The sequence below is a fragment of the Aulonocara stuartgranti genome (genome assembly GCF_965226115.1).
Source record: "Aulonocara stuartgranti genome assembly, chromosome: 11".
Classification (NCBI taxonomy): domain Eukaryota; kingdom Metazoa; phylum Chordata; class Actinopteri; order Cichliformes; family Cichlidae; genus Aulonocara; species Aulonocara stuartgranti.
The window spans coordinates 33,161,798-33,186,308 of record NC_138947.1 but is presented as its reverse complement, the minus strand read 5'-3'; the positions used below and the strand labels follow the sequence as shown (position 1 = coordinate 33,186,308).

The window sequence follows — 24,511 nt, the reverse complement described above, 5'->3', positions numbered from 1 at the left end:
AAAGCCTTGGGGATCATCAACATGACCTCTTGGATGAGTCGTTGCTGTGCTCTTGGGGTAATTTTGGTTGACCACCCACTTATGTTAAGGTTCACCACTAGTCGATGTTTTCGCCATTTGTGGATAACAGTGTGGAGACTGTGGAATCCCACAGCTTTAGAAATGGCTTCATAACCTTTTCCAGACTGAGAGATCTCAATTACTTGTGTTCTCATTTGTTCCTGAATTTCCTTGGATCGGAGGAAGGACCTTTTGATCTACTTCACTTTGTCAGGCAGGTCGTATTTAAGTAATTTCTTGATTGAGAACAGGTGTGGCAGTAATCAGGGCGCCACCGTTAATTATAAATGGGGGGGGCAATCCCTTTTTCACACATGGCCATGTAGGTTTGGATTTTTTCCCCTCTTAATAATAAACACCTTCATTTAAAAACTGCATTTTGTGTTTAATTTTGTCATCTTTCTCTAATATTTGAATTTGTGTGATCTGAAACATTTTAGTGTGACAAACGTACAAAAATCAGGAAGGAGACAAACACACCACCACTTTTTCACCCCACTGTAGGTTAAACCAATAAGAGCGTTGACAATGCTTTTTTGAGGTTATTATGATGAAAGTGCATAAACACGAAATACTACGATAGTGTTGAACTTGGCAGCAGCGCCGGAGCAGAAATTAAAAATACCTCATTGTGCGGTGAATGGAATGTTCTGACTAATAAGACAGTGGCTCGTTCATCACCTCTTCTCTGGCGGGACTGTCAATAGCGCCTGACACCTACGAGCTCCGCCGCACTCCCGCTCTGCGTCCTATTTTAAACACGCGGCACTTCCAAGAATCCCCACTCCTCTCTCCATTTCCATCACGCTTTCTCTCACTCTGTTTCCATCATCTCCATCCATCCATCTCTTGTCGAAACCTCTCAGCGGGGCTTGAAGCTGTTGTGTGCGAGGCATACTTGGGCTGTGGCGTCAGTTTGGAAATGAGGCTCGTTTGCATTTAAACACTCTGCTCTCTGGGCACTTGGTAAACTTGATGAGAGGAGGATGAGGGGAGTGGAGAGAAGGAGGAGGGGGAGAACAAGGGGAAGTAAAGAGAGAGAGAGAGGGAAGGGGAGAGCAAAGGGAGTAATTGCAACACTGAGAGAGGAGTTGAAGAGAGAGAGAGAGACGGGAGTGAAGGAGGGAGTGTGTGGAGAACAGTGGCTAATATAAATTCATTATGTAAATCCGCAGCTCAAACAAATTGACAGGCGGGTATTACACCCGAGAGGAGCTGAATCAAGAGCATGAAAGCATTAGCTCCACTCACCCTTGACCTCCAACCTCGACCTGTTCACCGGAGTGTGCCTGTTATGCATACTAACGACTCAGGAGGGGCCGGGCCGAACAGAAACATTGCAACACGTTTTGGTTTCTTACAGTGGTAGCTGGAGACAAAACCTCCACCTACATCTGCGCTGGAATGTAAACTATGCCAAAAGGAAAACACCGGAGAAGAGTGTTTTCTCATTGAAGCAGACCCACATAACAGGTACACAGTGCCGCAGCAGCAGCCATCACTGGAGACTCCTCTTTCTTCCGATATCTGAAAAAGAATATTTGAATTCCCAAACTTGGAAGACAATCTGCACTCTGACAAGCCTGCAGGAGAAAGAGGAGTGAGAAGTTCTGAAAGAGTTTTAAGAGTGCCACGTTCATCTGTCATTTGCACCTCTGGGTAACACTTAGAGCTTCACCTTTTTTTTCTGTTTAAATCTCAGAACTCTTTATACTTTCGTTAATCGATTAAAGACGTTTTACGACAATCCACAGCTGTAGATAAAAGAAATAAAGGAAGGGGAAGGGCAAGGCTCCAGTGTGGCGGCAGCGGCTGGAGATGTCATCGGATCAAAAAGCAACACTGCGTGAGTCATGGGGATGAAGAAAAACAACATAAAAACAACCCCCTGCCACCACCCGGCACCAATCTGTTGATGATTTCTGGAGTTCGTGACATGAAAAATGACACACGGCTCATTGTTTGCTGGTCATTATTCATATTTGCATTCAAAGCCCTAAAAATGGCATGACATTATGAGGACCGGTGCATTAATAATACATTAATTATGAATTAATGGAAAAAGAAAGAAAGTTAATCTGGTTAGAAAATGAAAAGTTTAGATCTAAGCTCTAAAGAGGATTCCTGCAATTAAAAGATTTAAAACAAAATTAATCAAAAAAGAAAAATGAAGTAGAAAAGGCTAAGATGTCCCTATTTTTTGTCTCTAAAATCCCTATATTCTCTAATATCCACAATGCAGCGTAGCAGCACTGGCTGTCTTTGCCATTTAAACACCCACATCATTTGAACTCCATATTCCAAGTTTTTACCACAGTCTGACCCCACTTGATCAGACTTCACAAAGCTCCCTTGAGAGGACAATACACAACTGTTTTCATAAGCTTCCCAGCACTCTCCATGATAAGAAAGTTACCCTTTAATGCAATTTTTTTATTCAGAAAACAACTTAAAACTGATGGAACGGTCTTCAACACCTTCCAACAGCCTCAACAATGAATGACATTCATGCAACATAAGCCTATTTTTTTTCCTTCATTGGCATTTTGGAGATATTTTGAAGTGCACTCAATTTACTCGGCACTCCACCACCCTCCAACACTGACCGGTCTCTCAAAGTAAAATAAATCAAGCACATCTCCTATGTTAAAGCCTCATGAATATCCAAAAAGGACTGAACAATCACTTCAGCCCCCTCTCTGACTCGAAAGGCGGTTCAGCTTTGGAGGTGACCATATGGAAGGAAGGAGTTCGGAGCTGTCGCTGTTAAGTGATGGTGTGGTGAGGGGGCGGCGGCAGCCGAGGTTCTAAGGATCTGCAGCTGCTGTCGTCGCCGCCTGGGCCGGCGGACTTAGAGCCAGGCGCCACTCGTGTCTAACCTGAGTACGGCCGGGGGTAGGAAAAAAAAACATTAAACAAGCTACAAAGACTGCCGCTGGGCTTAGGAAAGGAGGGCGAGAGACAAAGAGAGACAGCAGAAACACAGATGAAAGCAGCAGCTACAGAAAGTAAATGCGAGAAAGATAAAAGAAAGGAAGAGGGAGGTCCTGATGAATGTGTTTATCCAGTGCTTTCCCAAGTGTTTCTCATGTTGTGTCTGCTCTGAGTAAATCCTTGAACCACACAGAAGAGCAGGCCGCTCCACAGAGGGCCCGAGGACAACAAGTGGATGGCTTCGCTAATCTGAATCTTAATGAGCTGGAAATCCCTCCCATCTCTCGTTCTTTCCTCTCTCTGCGTCTCACACGCACATGTCCATTCAATAGATCCCTTTTAGGAACGGCATAGTAAAACTGAAGATGACACATATGGTCCTCCAGCGCATTCGTGCTAATGACATGCAGACCTAATTAATCATCGGTTCATCTGGATGTGATCGCAGCTCTGTGCCTCAGCGGCTGATTGTCTGCCATCATGTGTAATCGCACTTGCAATACAACAGGTGCGTGACTGAATAGGCGGCCTTGGGTGCCGCTGCACGCATCCTGACATTTCACAAAAGTTTCCCCAAAACTGTGGTGTCATATTGATGCAACTACAGGAGGAAACTGCAACAGGAAAACACTTTTTCTCCTCAGTAAATATGTAAGAAAGTAAGCAAATAATGTTCTTTAATGTGCACTGAAATTTCTTACTTCCCAGATATTGTGGGAAGACATTTACTTTGAAAAGACAAGACTGTATTTGTTTTAGCTACTTGCGGTTCAACCTTGTCCTCCACTGCAGCTAGTATATGGTAAATGGCCTGTATTTGTATAGCGCTTTACTAGTCCCTAAGGACCCCAAAGCGCTTTACACATCCAGTCATCCACCCATTCACACACACATTCACACACTGGTGATGGCAAGCTACCAGAGGCGAGGCTGCCGGACACTGGCGCCACCGGGCCCTCTGACCACCACCAGTAGGCAACGGGTGAAGTGTCTTGCCCAAGGACACAACGACTGAGACTGTCCAAGCCGGTGCTCAAACCAGCAACCTTCCGATTACAAGGCGAACTCCCAACTCTTGAGCCACAATCGCCCCGTATACTTCATTGGCTGCAATACAGTATTTATTGATTTCTCATTGTCCTCAATGGCAAATCTTCTCACAGGATTTTTAAAACAATCCTGAAAACACCTCTGTAATACATTAACTCTTTACCCCTTGGAAGCTTACCTACCCTTGAAGCTCTTTTCTGAACTGAGTGCTTTCTGTCATATTTCAGGACTGCTTATGAAACCAAATGACTGGGTGGAAGTTGGTGAGGGTGCTCTCTGCCTTTGCAGCTACCCTCAAAAAACCCCGGAAACTGTTCTGATGGTCATCAAATCACATTTTTATTGATACATACAGAGGTACCTAAACTCATCATTAAAGGGTGCAGGAGAGGTAAAAAAAAAAAAGACATCTTTATGTGGCTCAAAGAGTCAACATGATCTGCAACACAACATTTGCCAATAAACATAGAACAGAATGTGCCGGCTTGTAAGTACAAAAATATAAAGGGAGGTGGTATGGTTGGTGTGGTAGCAGTTCAAAAAAAAATATAAAAAAATAAAATATTTTATGCATGTAGGTCAAAATCAGGTCAGTCAGCCAATCTTAAACGTGTCACAGAAACATCTCCTGGCAGCACAGCAGGCCCCCCGCTGTTATATACACTAGCAGATGTTATGTTGAGATCTGTGGCGAATTAACAACAATGCATTTGCTACTGAAAGCCATCAGCTGTCAGCTGTCACCACTCTAAAGCTCTAAACACACGTCAGACTGATCAGTAAAGCATTGATCACAGAGAATGACAAACGTTTGCTGTCTTCATTAGTAACGCATGTGAGATGTTTCAGTGCAAAACCATCCGCTGCCTCGGGGATCCTGCAACACAATCAAAGGAACGCCGGTCACTGAGAGGGGGCGCTCCTATGGAGCCTTGAGAGTGGACCGCTCGCTCACACCGCATAATGAAAAGAATTCCAAAACGGACTGCAGGGCCTAGTGACATACCCTCCGTGTGAGCTGATAACATCACATGATTAATATTATATTTAGCTACTTCTGATCTGAAGGAAAAATAACAGATTGCATTTGAAGCCTTTTTGCTAATTAGATTACATTTATTTCACAAATGCTTTGACCAGCAATGGATATCCTTAAAATAGTACTTCTCTTAGTGGTATCCGTCTGGTATTTTAACCCTAATTTTGTCTGTATTTAAAAAAAACAAACAGGAAATTCAAATTCAAAACATAACTCACACTTGCTTTACTTTCTTCATATAAATTAAGATTAAAAATCAGCACTAGCAAATGTTAACACTATAACACTATTCCGAATAAAGGTTTTTTGGTTGCTGTTGCCACAGACAGTGCAAAAGATGGGGCTTGTGCTAAGGTTGGCAGCTACCTGTCTGTGATTTATTCTTGTATTTTATGCATTTTCTGGTATAATATCAGCCCAAGCAACTCACTTCTGCTGTGTATACATCTAAGGGTCTACGGAACACCTTTTCAATGATTGCAACAGTTATAAGAAAACTTTTCCGCCACCATTTGTGTGCTTCACTTCCTCACCTGAATATTTTTTAGTAGTCACGGAACGTACCTGAGGAAATCCTAAAAAGAAATCAAGGAAAAGCGTCTGGCATCCAGGTACAGATTAGACGAGCCTCCAGGTTGGAAATCCACCGATTGGACGGGAGGCTTCACCGTTTTGACTGCCGGTTACTCTCCAGGTTGTGGTTGGAAATACACCCTCACAGCCACTGTAGCCTTGGTTCTTCTCGTGTAATCCTCTGGATTCTGTCGATTGCAGCCTTACCACTATGGCCCTGGGTCTTGCATTGCCAAACCAGTGGTTGGTCACGCGGCACAGTTGGAAATCTCGTGAACGGACAAGGTCTGCTGTCAGTCCCACTGTGGCCACCTGATGCGAAACCTACACTGTTGGATTGCTCTTCTGAACATTCGCTCCATCACCAACCAGTCTTTGTTCCTTAGCTGAGTTAGTTAGTTACTTAGTTGAGCTTTTCACAGATTTTTTTTTTGTTTCTCAAGGAAACATGGCAGAGGGTTGGCGAGTTTATTCACCTACATAACTGTGCTCTGCTAGCTGCTCCTATCCGACTTTTTATCTTATATTATTAAGTTGGAGAAAGTTCTAATTCTTGGGGATTTAAACATTCATATTGATGATTTCTGATCAAACATAGCAGCTGAACTCTTATCTATATCTGATTATTTTAACTTTGTTCAAAAGTACATGTTTTTGGACCAACTCATCTGAAAAACCATACTGTCATGGTCCTGCGACCATGACTCAGTGACTTTATGTTTATGTTCTTTATTGTTATTACTTTCATTATTATTCATGGCTGTTTTGGGATGGTTTGTGTTTGGGATTTTAGACACTGGGTTCTGGGTTTGTGCTCCCTCTGTTGGTCCCTGGTGTTAGTGTTCCCCTGTCTCGTCAGGTTAATCAGGTCCAGCTGTTTCCCCCACCTGTGTGTGATTTCCCAGTGTCTCTTTGTGTATTTATAGTGTGTGATTTCCTCTGCTCCTCGTCGCGTCGTCTGTGTTCATACCTGGTGTAATCCCCTGCGTGCTCTCCCTGCTGTTCTCCCTTCATGCTCAGGTTTGCTATTTCTTTGTGTAGTTTCTCCCAGTTAGTTCATCCTTAGTTCTGTTTTACCATCCCCACTTTATATTGGATATTATCAATAAATCACCCTCACACCTGAATAAGTGCTGCGTTTTGAGTCCTCCTTCCGCTCTCCACACGGCCGCTGCCCCGGACCGTGACAGTACGACGCGACCACAACATGGACCCAGCAGCGCTTAACCCGTCCAGGGAGCTACGGGAGACGCTCATCGATGCCACACAGGAGCTGATCGACCTGTGGCTGGAAAGCCCGGGTGGCACGTCCCAGCGCGCTATAGAGAGGCGGCTACAGCGTCTGGTGACCGGTCTCCCATGGCTTCTGGGCTCGCTCTGTTCGTGGGAGCGGGAGTTTCTCCTTTTGGACCTTGGACTACACCCCCCGTCTGCATTCACTTTCGAGCAGCCCGATGCGGTGAGTGAGCGGGATGCATTGCTTTCCCCAGTTTCCGGGACTTTATTTTCTGGGCTATTCAGAGCGGGATGGGAGACTGTACGGGTCGCTTACCTACCTTCGTGGTAACGGATCCTTCCCAAGTGGGCGTGTACAAACCCTCTGTAAAACCGAGAGACTGTTTCTCTGCCGCTCCTTCTGAGCCAGGACTTTATTGCCATTCTCCGGCTCAGTTCTGTGTCCAGCCACAAGCTTCCCAGTCTGCAGCTCAACCGTTAGCCTCCCTACGGACACAATTACCGGTTCTGCCGCCGCTCCAGTTAGCCACTCAGCCACCACCACCGCTAGCCTCGCTACAACCCATAGTTCAGTTAATGGCTGAGTCACAACATTCACACTATTTTTCCACCGCTGTTTCTAAGCAGGGAGATGAACTGTTTTACAACGGACCTGTTCCTCAAAAGCTGGCAACAATAGAGACTGTTGCTCACTCCGGGGCTTCCCCAGAGGCTGGGTTACTGCCCTCAGCTTACTCTGGACCCCTGGAGGCCAAGATGCCAGCTGTGAACTGCACCGGGCTGTCACTGCCTGAGCAGGGTCAGTGCTCTGCGCAGCTGCAGCCCTCCGTATGTGTGCCAGAGGCCCACGTGCCTACTGGTTTTGTTTCAAATGTGCCAGAGGCCCACGTGCCTACTGGTTTTGTTTCAAATGTGCCAGAGGCCCACGTGCCTACTGGTTTTGTTTCATGTGTGCCAGAGGCCCACGTGCCTACTGGTTTTGTTTCATGTGTGCCGGGGGCCCCGGTGCCCACTGGTTCTGCGGCTGTTTTCGCTGGGGGGCCCGAGGAGCCCGTCCAGCCTCCTGTTTCGCCTGCTGGGGGGCCCGAGGAGCCCGTCCGGCCTCCTGCCACACTGACTGCCACGTCGGCTGGGGGGCCCGAGGAGCCCGTCCGGCCTCCTGCTTCTTCGGCTGGGGGGCCCGAGGAGCCCGTCCAGCCTCATGCCACACCGGCTGCCACATCAGCTGGGGGGCCCGAGGATCCCGTCCGGCCACCTGTGGCTGCTTCTCCACCTGTGGCTGCTTCTCCACCTGTGGCTGCAGCGCTACCACCTGCTACTGCCACGCCTCAGCCTGAAGCTTCGTCCTCGCCCGGCCCGGCTTCAGCTACAGCTTCATCATCGCCTGGCCCGGCTTCAGCCTCGCCTGGTCCGGCTTCATCCACGCCTGGCCCGGCTTCATCCACGCCTGGCCCGGCTTCATCCACGCCTGGCCCGGTTTCATCCACGCCTGGCCCGGTTTCATCCACGCCTGGTCCGGCTTCATCCTCAGCTTCATCCTCGCCTGATTCTGGTCCAGCTTCATCCTCACCTGGCCCAGCTTCAGCTACAGCTTCGCCCGGCCCAGCTTCAGCTACAGCTTCATCCTCGCCCGGTCCGGCTTCATCCTCGTCTGGTCCAGCCTTCGTGCCCGCATCCTCGGCCACAGCATCCTCATCTTCACCCGCAGCGCCTGGTCCAGCCTCCGCTTCAGCGTCCTCATCAGCTTCGCCTGGTCCAGCCTCAGCTTCAGCGTCCTCATCAGCCTCGCCTGGTCCAGCCTCCGTGTCTGCATCCTCGTCTGGTCCAGCCTCCGTGTCTGCATCATCGTCTGGTCCAGCCTCCGTGTCTGCATCATCGTCTGGTCCAGCCTCCGTGTCTGCATCATCATCTCCACCTGCTGCGGTCCCGGCTTCCGTGCCCTCAGCCTCGCCTGGCCCAGCCTCGTTTGGGTCTGGAGCTAAACGGCCGTTTTCTGGACCGCTGGCTAGGCTACTGGCCGGGCGCCGTCACCTGAGCGGCCGCCGTTGCCTTCTGCACGGCCGGCCCCCGGACCCTCTTCGCCTGAGCGGCCGCCGTTGCCTTCCGCACGGCCGGCCTCCTGAACCTTTTGTGCGCCTCCACGGCCTTCTTCGTGGCCGGCCTCCTGAACTGTCCCATCCCGGCCTCCTGTGTTATCGGGCCCCTGGCCGGCCACCTGAACTGTGTTTTGGACTCTGCTCCCCTGTGAGTTTTTTTTTTTTGTGAACATTTGTTTGGGACTCTGGGGCCTCCGTCTTTGGTCTTGGCCCGGTCCCTCCGTCCTGGGCCCCCTGCCGCCCGCCCGGATCTGGTGGTGTGTTTCTGTGGCTGTCGGGGGCCAGCCCTTGAGGGGGGGGGTACTGTCATGGTCCTGCGACCATGACTCAGTGACTTTATGTTTATGTTCTTTATTGTTATTACTTTCATTATTATTCATGGCTGTTTTGGGATGGTTTGTGTTTGGGATTTTAGACACTGGGTTCTGGGTTTGTGCTCCCTCTGTTGGTCCCTGGTGTTAGTGTTCCCCTGTCTCGTCAGGTTAATCAGGTCCAGCTGTTTCCCCCACCTGTGTGTGATTTCCCAGTGTCTCTTTGTGTATTTATAGTGTGTGATTTCCTCTGCTCCTCGTCGCGTCGTCTGTGTTCATACCTGGTGTAATCCCCTGCGTGCTCTCCCTGCTGTTCTCCCTTCATGCTCAGGTTTGCTATTTCTTTGTGTAGTTTCTCCCAGTTAGTTCATCCTTAGTTCTGTTTTACCATCCCCACTTTATATTGGATATTATCAATAAATCACCCTCACACCTGAATAAGTGCTGCGTTTTGAGTCCTCCTTCCGCTCTCCACACGGCCGCTGCCCCGGACCGTGACACATACCTTGTTTTTCTGTGGCCATCAACATTATCGAGCATCACACGAGAGGAACCAAGGTTGTGGAGGATGTGCATTTGAGTGACCATAAGTGTGTCTTTTCTGACCTCAACTTTAGCTCTAATCAAACAATCCTGAAATCAAAAACTCATCGATGCATAATAACTGAGACTACTGCTGAAAGGTCCGCTGTCATGTTTGACATTTCTCTGCGTTCTAATAGAAGTCATGTAAACACTCTTGTCCAGTGCTGTAACAGAGAATGCTTATCCATTTTGGATCAAGTGGCACCTATCAAGTTCTATCACACAGAAGGTATGAGTCTACTTTAAACTTAAGGAGAATGTGTTGCAAAGCTGAAGGACTATGGAAGAAAACTTGAAGCACCCAGGCTCTAACTTCAAGATCTAATGCTCTACCTAAATGAACCAGTAAAAATACCAGATCAGAATATTTTTCTAGATTCATATCAAAGAACAAGAGAAATCCCAAGGTCTTTTTTTGACAAAATCAGTGCTGGTAACCACCAGTTGTCTCTAGCTACAGTACCTATAAATGTGCACTCCAAAGGGCTTTTTGTCAATAAGATTAGAGAAATCAATGTCAAAAACTCCCCAAAGCTAGCTTATTCTGCTAATGAGGCATCTAATTCTTACTCCTGGTCTACCTTTACACCTGTGAAATTTGATGATATGGTGGCCCTGGCAAATAACATAAAATGAAGCCGTCTTCATGCCCACCAAGGTTTTTATCAAAGTCTTTGATAAACCTTTTAATGTTTTTCTTCAGACTGGGATGTTCCCCAGCTTTTTTAAACAAGCCACTGTGGAACCAAAGCTCAAAACACCCCAACTTGGACCTGACATTATATCAAAATTATAGAGCAATTTCCAAACACCCTTTTATGTCAAGACGTACACTCAACAAAAATATAAACGCAACACCTTTGTTACTGCTCCCATTCCCCATGGGATGGACGTAGAGACCTAAAATTCATTCCAGATACACAATATAACCATCCATCCCAAACAGTGGTCACAAATCAGTCCAAATGTGTGGTAGTGGGCACATCTGCTATATTGAGATAATCCATCCCACCTCACAGGTGTGCCACATCAGGATGCTGATCTGACATCATGAGTAGTGCACAGGTGTACCTCAGACTGCCCACAACAAAAGGCCACCCTGGAATGTGCAGTTTTGTCTCACAGCAAAATGCCACAGACGCCACAAGCAATGAGGGAGCGTGCAATTGGCATGCTGACAGCAGGAATGTCAACCAGATCTGTCGCCCGTGCATTGAATGTTCATTTCTCAACCATAAGCCGTCTCCACAGGCATTTCAGAGAATATGGCAGCACATCCAACCGGCCTCACAACCGCAGACCTCGTGTAACCACACCAGCCCAGGACCTCCACATCCAGCAGGTTCACCTCCAAGATCGTCTGAGACCAGCCACCCAGACAGCTGCTGGAACAATTGGTTTGCACAACCAAACAATTTCTGCACAAACTGTCAGAAACCGTCTCAGGGACGCTCAACTGCATGCCCGTCGTCCTCATCGGGGTCTTGACCTGACTCCAGCTCGTCGCCGTAACTTGTGTGGGCAAATGCTCACATTCGATGGCGTCTGGCACGTTGGAGAGGTGTGCGCTTCACGGATGAATCATGGTTCACATTGTTCAGGGCAGATGGCAGCTGAGAATGTCCCAGTTCTTGCATGGCCAGCATACTCACCGGACATGTCACCCATTGAGCATGTTCGGAATGTGCTTGACCGGCGTATACGACAGCGTGTACCAGTTCCCACGAATATCCAACAACCTCGCACAGCCATTGAAGTGAAGTGGACCAACATTCCACAGGCCACAATTGACAATCTGATAGACTCCATGCGATGATGTGTTGCACTGCATGAGGCAAATGGTGGTCACACCAGATACTGACGGGTTCTGGGTCCCCAGACCCCCAATAGCGCAAAAAACTGCACATTCCAGGGTGGCCTTTTGTTGTGGGCAGTCTGAGGTAGGGCTGCTCAATTAATCGAATTTTAATCACGATTACGATCTGGGCTTTCAACGATCATTAAAAATGACTGAGCCGATTATTAGCCCCTCCCTAATTTATCCGCGACACCTTAAAGGCCGTCCGTGAAAATATTGTCGGGCATAAACCGGTCCGTGGCGCAAAAAAGGTTGGAGACCGCTGATTAAGAGGACCCGAGGGAAGCTCGGAAAGCTAAGCAGAAGTTATTTGGAGAGTGACTGCCGTTGGTTGAAAAGAGTTAAAAAAAAACAAACTTCAGTGGTGTTGCACACTATTTTATATTATTTTTTAAAGTCATTGTTAACCCTTTAAAGCCGGTCAGAGCAGCACGCTCCGTTTTGCGTAACTATTTTTAAATCCCTGTAGAACCTGAACCGTGTAAGCTAGCGCAATAATTTGTTTTGCATATGAAACCGGAGGAGTTGTACTTACATCTGATGCCATCAGCTTGTCCTCGGTCACGGTTTCCTTCCACATATAGCTTTGCAAAAATTGCATAAAAAGCGCTTGCAGGAACAAAAACATAATATTCCAGAAACACGCTTTGCCGTTCCTATCAGCTGTTCGTAACACTTCCCACAGTGAAATGATGCACATGCTGTTTTCTTTGCAAATTTGCATCATAGGATTGTTTTTTGTTTTTCCTGCAGTATATAAAAATTGCTGTATCTCCAAAATAAAACTATGAAGACACTCAAAATAAATTTCCTGTTGTTGTAAACTATTTTTTGCAACTTTATTGTATTTAAAGTTTTGAGGGATAAGCCTCTTAAATTTCTCCAAGTAGAAATATATGTAAACAAAACAAAAGCGATTTTCAATTTTTTTTGTAGTTTATTGCACTTTTTTGCAATTTATGTAATTACTATGGACTTAATGCATACATATTATTAAAATATGGGCTATAACAGTTGTATTGATGTTTAGCAACTTGAAATGCTCCCACAAATGGCACTACAGCATGTAAAAAAAAAAAAAAAGCTCTGGTGGACTTGGTTCTATAGTAGGTCTTAAAGGGTTAAATAAATATTGTCAAATAATCGTGATCTCAATTTCAGTGAAAATAATCGTGATTATCATTTTTGCCATAATCGAGCAGCCCTAGTCTGAGGTACACCTGTGCACTACTCATGATGTCAGATCAGCATCCTGATGTGGCACACCTGTGAGGTGGGATGGATTATCTCAATATAGCAGATGTGCCCACTACCACACATTTGGACTGATTTGTGACCACTGTTTGGGAGGGATGGTTATATTGTGTATCTGGAATGAATTTTAGGTCTCTACGTCCATCCCATGGGGAATGGGAGCAGTAACAAAGGTGTTGCGTTTATATTTTTGTTGAGTGTAAGTGAGCAGGCAGTTGCTGCCCACCTTACCGCCTGCTTGGAAAAACACAACAACTTTGACTGTTTCCAATCTGGTTTTTGCAAAATGCATTCCATTGAAACACTTGAGAATACACAGTCTTGGTCTTAAAATACCTCTCCTTAGCTTTTGACACAGTTAATCATACTACAATGTTAAACAGGCTGAGGGATCTTGCTGGGATGTGCGGTTTTAGTGTGTCCTTAAACCAGATTATGTCTGAATCTGCAGAGCAACTATGTGGAGTCCCTCAAGGCTCCATGTTGGGATTTATTTTGTTTTTAATAAATATTCCTTCTTTAGGCCACATAATACAGCAGTTTAGTGATGTGTTTTATCATCTTTTTGCCAACGATATTCAGCTACACTGCTCTTTTAAGCTTGGTTTAAAAAGAGTTTGCTGAACAAACATTAACCAATGGTTGAATAACAACTACCTACAATTAAACCCAGATAAAACTGAAACTTTGATTATTGCACTGGACAGTGCAGTGTCCCACATTAAACAGCAACTGAGTGATCTGGATCTCTCGCAGAAGCGTAGCATCAGAAATTTAGGTGTTATTTTTGACGACGCTTTTTCCCTGCAGCATAACTTGCCAAGCTACAAATAAACTTTTACTTACTCACTTAGGGTGGATGGATCCGCATGTTTTCGATTTTGCCCTTCCAGACACAACCCTCCCATTTGTCCATGCTTGGGACTGACACTAAGGCTTGTGACCCATGCGTCTTTAACTGTCCATTATTGCACTGTTTTGTATTGACTGTGTGTTCTTAATTCATACTGAATTACTGTCCTATATATAACTCTGGTCTAACGCAGTGCCAGTAGAAGCAATACAAAACAAGTCATCCCTGTAGAACGGAGACACTGGAGACAGGTTAAGACCACTTATATAGCAATCTGAATTTAGACTCAAACACATACACACACACACACGTTTCTGAGGTATGTCTGTGGTCTGGAGGTCACCACAGCAATGATCAGCTCACAAACCATCCCTCCACAATCAATGCTTTAAACCCAACGGCCCCATTCAATTAGCGGCATCCCGCAGCTACATTCACTTGCTGCCTAATTGACCTCTGAGTCGCAGTGGAGAGCAAGTCCTGGCATTGAAAACAGCTGCACAGCGAGAGACTCTGCCAATGTTGACACAATAATTACACAGCAAGTCACCTAACATGGGCTTTAGGGTCAAAAGTGGGTAAAAAGGAACATGCGATTGCAAACGAAGGAAGCAGAGGGGATGGGGTAATAAGGAATAGGATAGCAGGGAGGGAGAAGATAGAAAAGAGAGCGTAAAAGGGAAAGAAGACAGCTGACCGGAGGCCTGTTCAACCATGAGATTAGGCTAAGTGATGAAAAGCAGGGAGGAAATAGACGCAGAGACCGTTGGAGAGCCTCGGGTGAGAAAAAAAAAGAAGCAAAGAAGACGGATGAAAATTTTTTAGAGATGCTTGTAAGAGCAGGCTGGGCGGTAGAAGAAATCAAGATAATACGCGTCTAGGATCACCAACACTGGGATGGGAATGGCCACTGGGACAGATCTAATAATGGGGTTTGCTAAACACTTTCAGCTTCAGTCACAGAGAATATGGCCTAAACCACTCAAGGCTTAAAACATCAAATTAACATGGACGTCTGGACATGTCATCTGTATAAAGGATGATATCATTCCTGCTATTGAAAAACATAAAACTAGCTAATCTTATCAGGTAGCCATATCACAAAGCTACACATTAAAAAGCCCTGAAGAGAAACTCCAGCAGTGATGAGGATTTTGAATAGTTCAGACTTGGTGAAATTGCTCCACACTAATCTGAGTGTCACGTTTTAATTTGTAAAAATAGTTACTGGATGACAATGGACAAGAGTTACCACCACCTTAGACGGGACCAACCCTGCCTTATTGATTTTAGGGGGGGGGGGGGGGGGGGGGGGGGGGGGGAAGCTATAATCTTTTATTTTGTTGCTAACTTCTGCTTATTGGGAAAAAACGGGAAAAACCCAACCCCCAAATGTTAATATTTAAAAATATAACTGATCAAGTAAAATCTCTCTGGTATACATTGCATTTTTTACAGTTTCACTGCCACTTGTTCAGTTGCTTGATTGTCTTGTTTGTTGTCTTCCATGTAACTGGAAACCATGACAACCAGGTAGTGATAAAAGCAATCACTAGAAGGTAGAAGGCAACACTGTATATCACTTTGCAACCAATTCCGCACTAGCAACCAGCAGCATCCGCTGGCAACCATTCACGGAATAGACACTTTTGCTTAGCAACTGGTGGTTACCAGAGAGGTCACTGACTGGTCTTTCGGCCTAGTGTGAATGGGGCTCTGGCAATCAATTTCATAGAGAACCCAAGCAACCACTCGCAACCAGTCATGGAATACACATTTTCCTGTAGAGACATAGTTGCCAGTTGGTTGCCGACAGGTCTGTATACCACTGTGACTGGTGCCTAACCTTGATTTGATCTAAATGGTACAGAAACAAAGTCTTGGCACCTACTGTGTGTGCCCAGACAACACAGCTCAGCTGTTCTGTCTCTGCTTCACAATTAGCGTTATAGTTATATTTATAGCCCGCGATAACTGGCAAACAAACAAACAAACTGACTGACTGGTGAACATGTGGGTTCTGTTAGCAGCTACAGCAGATGTTTCCATCAGTAGTTAATGGAAAGAAAAACACAACTAAACTGGATAATTATGTTTACTGTGAATTTAGTAATGCGAAAGTTAACTGAAATCTTTGTAGCTTTGAAGTAGTAGTTATGATAGTAATAACAAAACTGTTTCATGTAGTGGTTTTAGGTGTTAGAAAACTAAATATGAAAGACAGCCTACTGGAGCATTGCAGTTTCACAAATGTATAATGTAATGTAAATGTCAGACATTTGCAGTATGGAAAAAATTTCAACATTAGCAATGAGTGGCCACCAAATCCTTAGCCACGGTTCATTCCTCACCAAGCGGTATCCTGAGTAAATCTCTAATGAAAAAAGAGAACGGTAAACTGCTTTGAGCGAGCATGTGTTCTGAAGATCATGTTTTGCTTTATCACAAAGACAATCGTTCCTGTTACCGCTGAAGTTGAAGCGCTTTTCAATCTTTCTAAAAAAATGGACATAAAAATACAAGCCAGACAACATCAAACACCTTCCCACGCTTACTGCATAAATAAGTAAGTGTTAATAGACTGGATTCACACACAGATGAAAAAAAATCCTAACAGAGTCTCAAATAAAATGAATAAGAGAGCATATACGGCCCACTATAAGCTTAAGCACTTACCTTTAGCACAGCAGTGACCTTCATTTTTTTATTGAGACTCCTTCTCAGAAATGGTGTATCACAAAAAAAAAAAAAGCATCAGAAAAAAAGGTATTGAAGCTATCAGTGGTGGACAACAGCACTGTGTAAGGCACTCAGACTGTCTGGGATGGAGGAGTAGTCAATAATGAGCCTCCTCAGTTATGATTCTCGACAAACGGAATCAATCAGCCAGCCTGAAGGCTTGCTAGATGCTATTGAAGTGCCGTTCACACTGGAATGGGATCAATGGCTAAGCTAGAGTTGACCATCGATCTGAACCATCATCTGGTCTCCTTCCCTGTCCCCTCCTCATACTTCAGCAGGGCCTAACAAGGTGAGAAAGCCAAGACAAGCCTGGCTGAAGTGAAATGGCAGCAAGCAACGCTCACCCAGTCTTAAAAACACACAAGCTCTCTTAAGGTTCCTCATGGGCTAAATGGTGCTTTACACAGCCATTACTTTTCAAAGGTCACTTGGGCCTCCACAAGGATTTTTCCTGCTATTTAGAGTAATAATGCTACTTTAATAGTGTACGTGCTACTACTCTGGCACTCTAACACCAAGCGGACATAATCTGCATCTGCATCAAATGTAGTTCACTGGACACAAAGAACCTGCGTGTGCCTTCCTCATATTTTTATCCTATTTGCTATAAGCTTTTTTAAGCCTGACATGTTGCACTGTCCTTTTTAGGAGTGGTTTTATAATAAAATAGGGAGTGCCTACTGCTTATCACAATATGAACAACTCCTAATAATGTCCTGAAATTACTGGAGGAGTACTTTGCAGATTTACAGAAAATGTTCTTACGATGTGCTCAGAGCTGCAGGGAAATCCTCATTGGAATGCTGCAAAATTTCTGTGTACTACAGCTTCTTGGCTCCGCCCACAGCAAAATCAATCATCTGTCAATATCCACATGGGTCCCCAAGAGCATTTCCAGACTGCATATGACTAATAACTATAGATAACTAAGATGATGACACATGCATAAACATATCTATCAATGCAAATATATTAACAAAAGCACCCACTTAGGAATACATCCTGGCTCTGTGGTAACAAAAAAAAAAGCTGTGAATGCAGGTGCATTTGAGTGTGTTCATACTGGCTGTAAGGTGCTTCTTAGATATTTACATTTTACAGATGCCTGCAGGTTACATGAACAGCAGTCTTACATAAAATATTCCCACATTTCGTGCCTGGATTGATGTTGGAGTGCTGTCAGAGTATTCCACAATCTCCATCAATGCTCACGTAGTCTGAGACAGATGACTGACATGATGTGCATACACATCAGGCACCTCGGTTTTTGCCTTTAATCTTCCAGTAATTCATATTTCTAATGCACTTGGAAGTTACATTATAACAAAATCCTATGGTTATCATGTTAACAAGAATCCTATATGCATATATGAGGTGTGATTAAACATTTCTGATAGTGGAGCAGTAGAAATCTAAAGCCATGCCTGATTTAAAGTTGGCCCATGATCAAGATTGTTCATTGTAACATTGTTACGTTTCCGTCTACTTGGTCTCTTCCAGGGTGTCAAAAGGGCGTCAAGGTGCCACTAAGTTGGCCACTAAGGTGGACTAAGTTGCAGGAAGCCAAATGTTGTAAGTGGTCCATGTGGTGAGTAAAACCTGTTATTGCGTAGCCAAAATACCTCTTGCATGGACTACAGTCCAGATAGCTTCTCTTTCAAAGGTAGAGTAGAACTCGATATTGTCTCACATTGTAGAATGAAGTTGCGGTACACAACCCAGCGAACAGCAAGAACTAATGACGAGCATGTCTCTCACCTGACGCACTGCATTTGGGCTTAGAAACTGTGGACTGAACTGAAAACTACTCGGTAATGATAATCCTTCACATGCATGAAGCTGATCAATCCAAACAGTGAGAACCGGACCTACATTGGCCAAATTTGAATCAGTAATTAGTCTAATGTGAATTTAACTATAATTCAACTATTATAGCTAAGAGGTAAAGAGAGGTAGCAGTACGAAGCAAAGCCTAGACACTAATTCAGGCAGGGAACTCAAGATACAGTGTGTCATACACACCAACATGCCTCACATTCCTCACATCATATACCCTAACACACCCTCCAAATTTAGTTGTGGCGATAAGCTGAATAACTTGCTCTCACTTCCTTTAAACTACTGTTTCAACCCCTCCACCATCCCAGCATACTCTTTAGTCATCACGCTCTAATTTCTGTATGGAACACTATTTTGAGAAGTGAGCTCAGAGCCTAGCAACCCTTACGTATACTCTACTGCTGTAATAATAATAATCATTTCTTACACGAGCTGTCTGACTGTTGCTTTGTTATTTTGTCAGTGTAGTTTGCTCTCTTGTATAACTAGCATAGAGACAGAAGTCTTCAATGACTATGACTTTATTAACACTAGCTAAAACAGGGGTGGGCAATCTCAGTTCATGAGGGCCGGTGTCCCTGCAGGTTTTAGATGTGTCCTCGAACCAACACAGCTGATTTAAATGGCTAAATTAGCTCCTCAACATGTCCTGAAGTTCTCCAGAGGCCTGGTAACAAACTAATCATGTGATTCAGGTGTGTTGACCCAAGGAGAGATCTAAAGCCTGCAGGGACACCGGCCCTTGTGGACTGAGATTGCCCACCCCTGAGCTAACATCAGTCACTATAAGCTACTGGCCACACTGAGCCCGTACCAACAAAATGCCTTAGTATTTTGAACGCACTAAACTGAGCTTTGAGGTCCCTTTGAAAGAATGACATTATTTTTAAAGGCTACACTGTCTCACTTTAAAAGGAACTTTTTTCAATGAAAAAACATTGTAGACGATGCTAACTGTCCCTCTGTTGACTTTACTCCTCTTCACAGTAGCTTTAGCAGCCTGTACAGGAGATGCACGAGCATAATTAAAAACATTATTAACAAATGCATTAAATCTAGGGAAGCAAGCTCTGGGGCATTATAAGACACACTTTAATGAATCAAATTGGCTGCCACAAAAGCACAGGTACTAAGCAAACTTTGGATGCTCTTTAATGCCATTTTTATTAGATCTGATTTAAATGTAAATTACCTATGTCTAACACAACACTTGGTTTCTTGTTTCTCACTGTTGTGCTAAACTGCAGCTGGCAGCAGATGTGAGGAACCTAGAGAGGAGAGGAGAGCAGAGGAGGTGCAGGGAGTGAGATGCAGGCATCAGGCTGCAGTGTGTCTAGACAGTATTCATGATCCATCTGTCTGCCACCGCCACGACAACAGCCAGCGGCTGCAACAAGATGGCAAACTCCATTAACACAGAAACGTTTTCTATGTCCCTCTCCCTTCCTCCTTTCCTCCTCTTAATCCCCCTCTCTTTCCATCCATGGCTGTGTCTCTGTCTGGTCTTCCATCTCACTTCAAGCCCCTCTTTGTCTCTTGTCTCCCCCTGAGACTGCCTGCACTCTTTTTCTTATTTTTTTGTAATCGTCCTATTCCGTTTTTCGTCCTTTCTCTCACCTTCTTTTCCCTGCAACCATCTCTCTGCCCTTCTTGTGTCTCTATGGCATCAACAGAAAATGTGCACCAGCTCAGAAAATTACACTCATTGAGCAGCTTTCCCGTAATGCAAGCTGCAGACTCTTACATTAACATCCGCTCTAGATAGCTAAATATTTTAAGCACCCAGCTCAGGAGGATTCTATCCATTGGAAATTATCCCCCCACCCCCACCCATTTAAATCACCCTAAAATTTAAATAAATATAAAAAATGTTCATTTGCTGTGCCTTGTAGAGCTGCAGAAATTTAGATAGACAGCAGCAGAAAAAAAAAGTGAGATAGATTCAAAAAACAACAAGGTTGGAGGGGTTGGAGAGGTGAAACACATTTGAGGGAGGAAGGTAGAGGGCGGGGGAGTGAATGAGGGTGGGTGAGATGAGAGAAAGAGATGGAGAGGAAGGTAAGAAACCTGCCAGACACACACACACACACACACACACACACACACACACACTCACTCTCTCTCTCTCTCTCTCTCTCTCATGGAGCCAAGGATGAAAGTGCTGCTGTAAAAAGTTTTCCCTCTCCTCCTAAAAGTTGTTGAAAGAGAGCGCCGCAGCACATCAAAGTGGCCTGGCAGACAGCCATTGAAGCCCAGTGGTGTCCTTCACCCTCTCTCTCTCTCTCTGTCTGTCTCTCTCTCCCTCTCTCTGCACCTCTCTTTCCATCTCCCCCTCTCAACATCTCTCTCTCTCTCACTCCCCTTCTGTGTTTTCATTGATTGTGACGAGTCAAGGGAACACTCTCATCTTGTTCCCTGGACAGTGGTGCTCAGCAGGAGCTAGAAGCAGGTGGCTGGTGCTGGCGGTAGGGATGAGAGGGTGCGGTATATAGATTTGGTATAATGCCTGTACACTTTGTTCCCTTATACTGATAAGCAAGGATGACGTCACAAAACAATACAACATGCAACTGAAATCAAGTTCTCAAGCAGTGACAGTTACCCTGCCATTAATTTCATGTGCTTTCAGCCCTCAACACAATTTCCAGATGATTAGTTTTGCATTTGAGTAAACTCACGTTTCTCTGAAATTAGACTAAGTATACTAGGAAGCAGGTCTCAGGTCAGTTTGTGTCAGCTTGGGCATTGCACACATAGAGCTCAGGGGTCATTTCGTCATTTGTCACAGAGTCTTAACCCATCTCGGTTTGCTATTGACCGAACACATGCTATTGCACCGGACAGGTAGTTTAGTCCACAGAAGAAACTAATATACCGCTCCAGATATGTAGCAAAGGAAACATGGGTTTTCAGGTTATACGGCTTCATTAGGATTACACTGAAGTGATGGATCAATGTAAAACAACAACATGCCAAAAGTACTTTGATGAATGATAAAAGTAAGTGTGAAGTTAACTATTGCACCATTTAAAAACTTTGAATGTGAAGTGCCGGGGGCAGAAGTCAGAAAGTTTGCAACACCCATGAGAAAAGCTCAAAACCCCAAACCCTTGTCCCCGGTGGGGCAAAATCAGAAGTGAGGCAAAGCAGAGAGAGGATGCGTTGGTGTGGTTTGATGGTTTGAGGTAGACAGATAGAGACACAGATGTGTAACAGCATCCTGCAACACTCACAGTTGAAGATGCCCGGCGGAGGGTGTTGGGTGACCACAGGGCAGTTCTCCTCATCGCTGTTGTCCCCACAGTTATTCAGCTGGTTGCAGATCAGCGAGCCCAGACGCAAGCAATTCCCATTGGTGCAGTGGAATTTGCACTCTGTACGGTGAGGGAATAAAAGACATGTTACATTTCTTAGCAAGAATAACAAACATTTAGTTGTCTGAAGCTGTACATTGAAATGAGGCAAAGCCTGATGTTAATACCACATTTTGTTTCCTATCAGAACAAAATGTTCTATTCATTCAAGATCCCAGAGTCATAATCATCTTTTAAAGAATTAGTCTGCTTCTTCTCTGCTCTGGAAAGATCTATAATTAAAAAAAAAAAACATTTAGAAACAATCACAATCAAACCATAGTGGAAAATTAAAATATATATATAAAAATGCCTTTTGGTAAAAATACATGTTACAAAAGAGGGAAAGAGAGAGAAAAACACAAGTTGAAAAAAAAAAAGTCCGCCCACACACATACACCAGTGTCACTGCAGTAGTAGTGCATTCAGGCGAGCTCTAAAATGTGTAAAAGCATTGATAAACCGCACAGACAACAAAATGTTCAAATGCTGGACTGTTATGTGAAATCCTCCCCGTTATCTACGCTTCAGAATGTGCAAGGTCGCGTGGAATGAGGTTTTTTTTTTTTTTTACCTGTAAGCTCAAATACAAAGCAGAGTTAATGTGCTGAGTTCACACAGAAACAAGGTCAGACAAAAAAGTGGTCTCCCGTTCAAAACAACAAATAAATAAACAGCTCTTTCAAACGGCCCTTTGATGTGCCGCAGCCCTGAACCGTAATGTGGTCCCGTCACGGCTATTACCAAAATGCTTCTCTCCCTCTAAATATTAATACGTCTGATTAGCGCTATCTGGTTTGAAAAAAACATAAAAACCCTCCAAACTGTAAATGGGAAAGTATATATATGTGTGTGTGTGTGTGTGTAATCATGTAGAGCTTTAATCGTAACAAATAAGAATAATAACAACAAAGTGTTTGATGCACCACAAAGCAAGGCCATGTTAGTGTGGCTCAGAGTGTTATTTGTGTGTTTTTAGTGAAGCCGATACGTGAGAGCTGCACTCACACCGAGTTCGCCAGAACTTCACCGACTGCAAGAACAGCGAGACATGAATGACAGTGTTGATGTGCACTCGTACAGACTGTGATGGTTTTTCCTGTGACACATTATGATTGATATGTTTTTCGATTATACGTGGAGGAAAAATGCATTTATGCTGAATGGAAACGAGTATTTTAAAAAATCAAGAAAAAAAAATAGTAAAAATTTCCTTAAATTGTCGCTAGTTTTTACTCTAAGGAAGAAAAAACTCTATGCACTCTATGCCAGCACTGTGACAACAGCTCTTAGTGTAGATGCAGTCTTTTCTTTTTAGTTCCTTGCACTATGGGTTATCAACATCTGGTGCGTAGACTACCCACAATCCATCATGACCACCACCTGTAAAAGTGATGCTTTAAATAGAAGATCCCAGTTTTTGGGATGGTAACAAAAAAAGTCATGTGTTACAGATTACTCGTTTCTTCTCCTAAAAGTAATGCAGTTCATTACTTAACACTACTTGTTACATGCAGTTACATGTTAATGTAACTGCATGTAACAGCATGTCTTTATCCTGTCTTCCTTCTCTCACCCCAACCGGTCGCAGCAGATGGCCGCCCCTCCCTGAGCCTGGTTCTGCCGGAGGTTTCTTCCTGTTAAAAGGGAGTTTTTCCTTCCCACTGTCGCCAAAGTGCTTGCTCATAGGGGGTCATATGATTGTTGGGTTTTTCTCTGTATCTATGAAGCGCCTTGAGGCGACTTTTGTTGTGATTTGGCGCTATATAAATAAAATTGAATTGAATTGAATTGAATGTTAATGTGCTTCAATCCGTAAAATGATCTGAAATAGCTTGTCACATAACTATCAGGCTAACCTCAGGTTACAAATGCCTAACCAACAACAATGAAGAATCCCTATCGTAATGACAACACACACACACACACACACACACACACACACACACACACACACACACACACACTATTTCTTTTAGTTTTAATGTATGAACACAAAACTGACAACACAACACCTGAAAACTAGCCAAAAGAGACTTGAAATCGCCATAATGAGTCAACCGTAGAAACACAAACAGGTAGAAACAGAGGCTACAAGCTTGACTGCTTATCACTGCTTTTGTTAACTGCTGAAGTTCAGGCTCTGGCAGCTGAACTGGGGTCTGCATACACTCAGCTTTAGCATTACGCTGGGTTCTTGGCTAGCTTTGTGTTAACATGCCATCTGTGCAGATGCTTGCCGACAGCACAAGGTGCACCATCAATATAATACAGTTGTTTCTGTCTTAAACCCAGCTTGCACTTTGCCCTCACACACATGTCCATACTCTCACTCCTCAAACGCTGTAGAATGCTCCACCATTTCCTTCATCCAGGCACACTTACTGAAATCTGGTGTTTGTAACACAAATAACAACATAATTGCAGCTGTTATGTATTAACTTACTTAAGTTACTGCATGACAGAAAAATGTAATGCGGTTAAAGTAATTAATTACTGCGTAACTATTTGTTGAGGAATTTCTGTTTCACATCTTTGAGGTTCAGGCTGGACTCTGAATGTAAGCAGTAGATTTGCACCAGACTACAGACTTGTGATTTTTGTCAGTTTATCACAGTAAATATTTATTTTTATTATCACAAACAGATTGGATGTAATCACCAAATCAACCCCATTCACTCACAAACTGATAGCAGACCAGGGGCAGACTGACTCATCTTATTGCAGA

At 44.3% G+C, this 24,511-nt stretch overlaps 2 protein-coding genes across 2 annotated transcripts in view; one reads left to right on the top strand and one right to left on the bottom strand.

The window, feature by feature from the left end:
• Window positions 1–24,511, top strand: part of LOC309717771 (uncharacterized protein) — a 352,978-nt gene that overhangs the window by 120,403 nt on the left and 208,064 nt on the right. The window lies entirely within an intron of this gene.
• LOC309717776 (low-density lipoprotein receptor class A domain-containing protein 4-like) overlaps window positions 1–24,511 on the bottom strand; it is a 272,052-nt gene that overhangs the window by 110,330 nt on the left and 137,211 nt on the right. Inside the window, exon 3 of the mRNA XM_082552603.1 lies at window positions 21,664–21,804. Coding sequence (XP_082408729.1) covers window positions 21,664–21,804 — 141 coding nt within the window. The remainder of the gene's footprint in view (window positions 1–21,663; window positions 21,805–24,511) is intronic.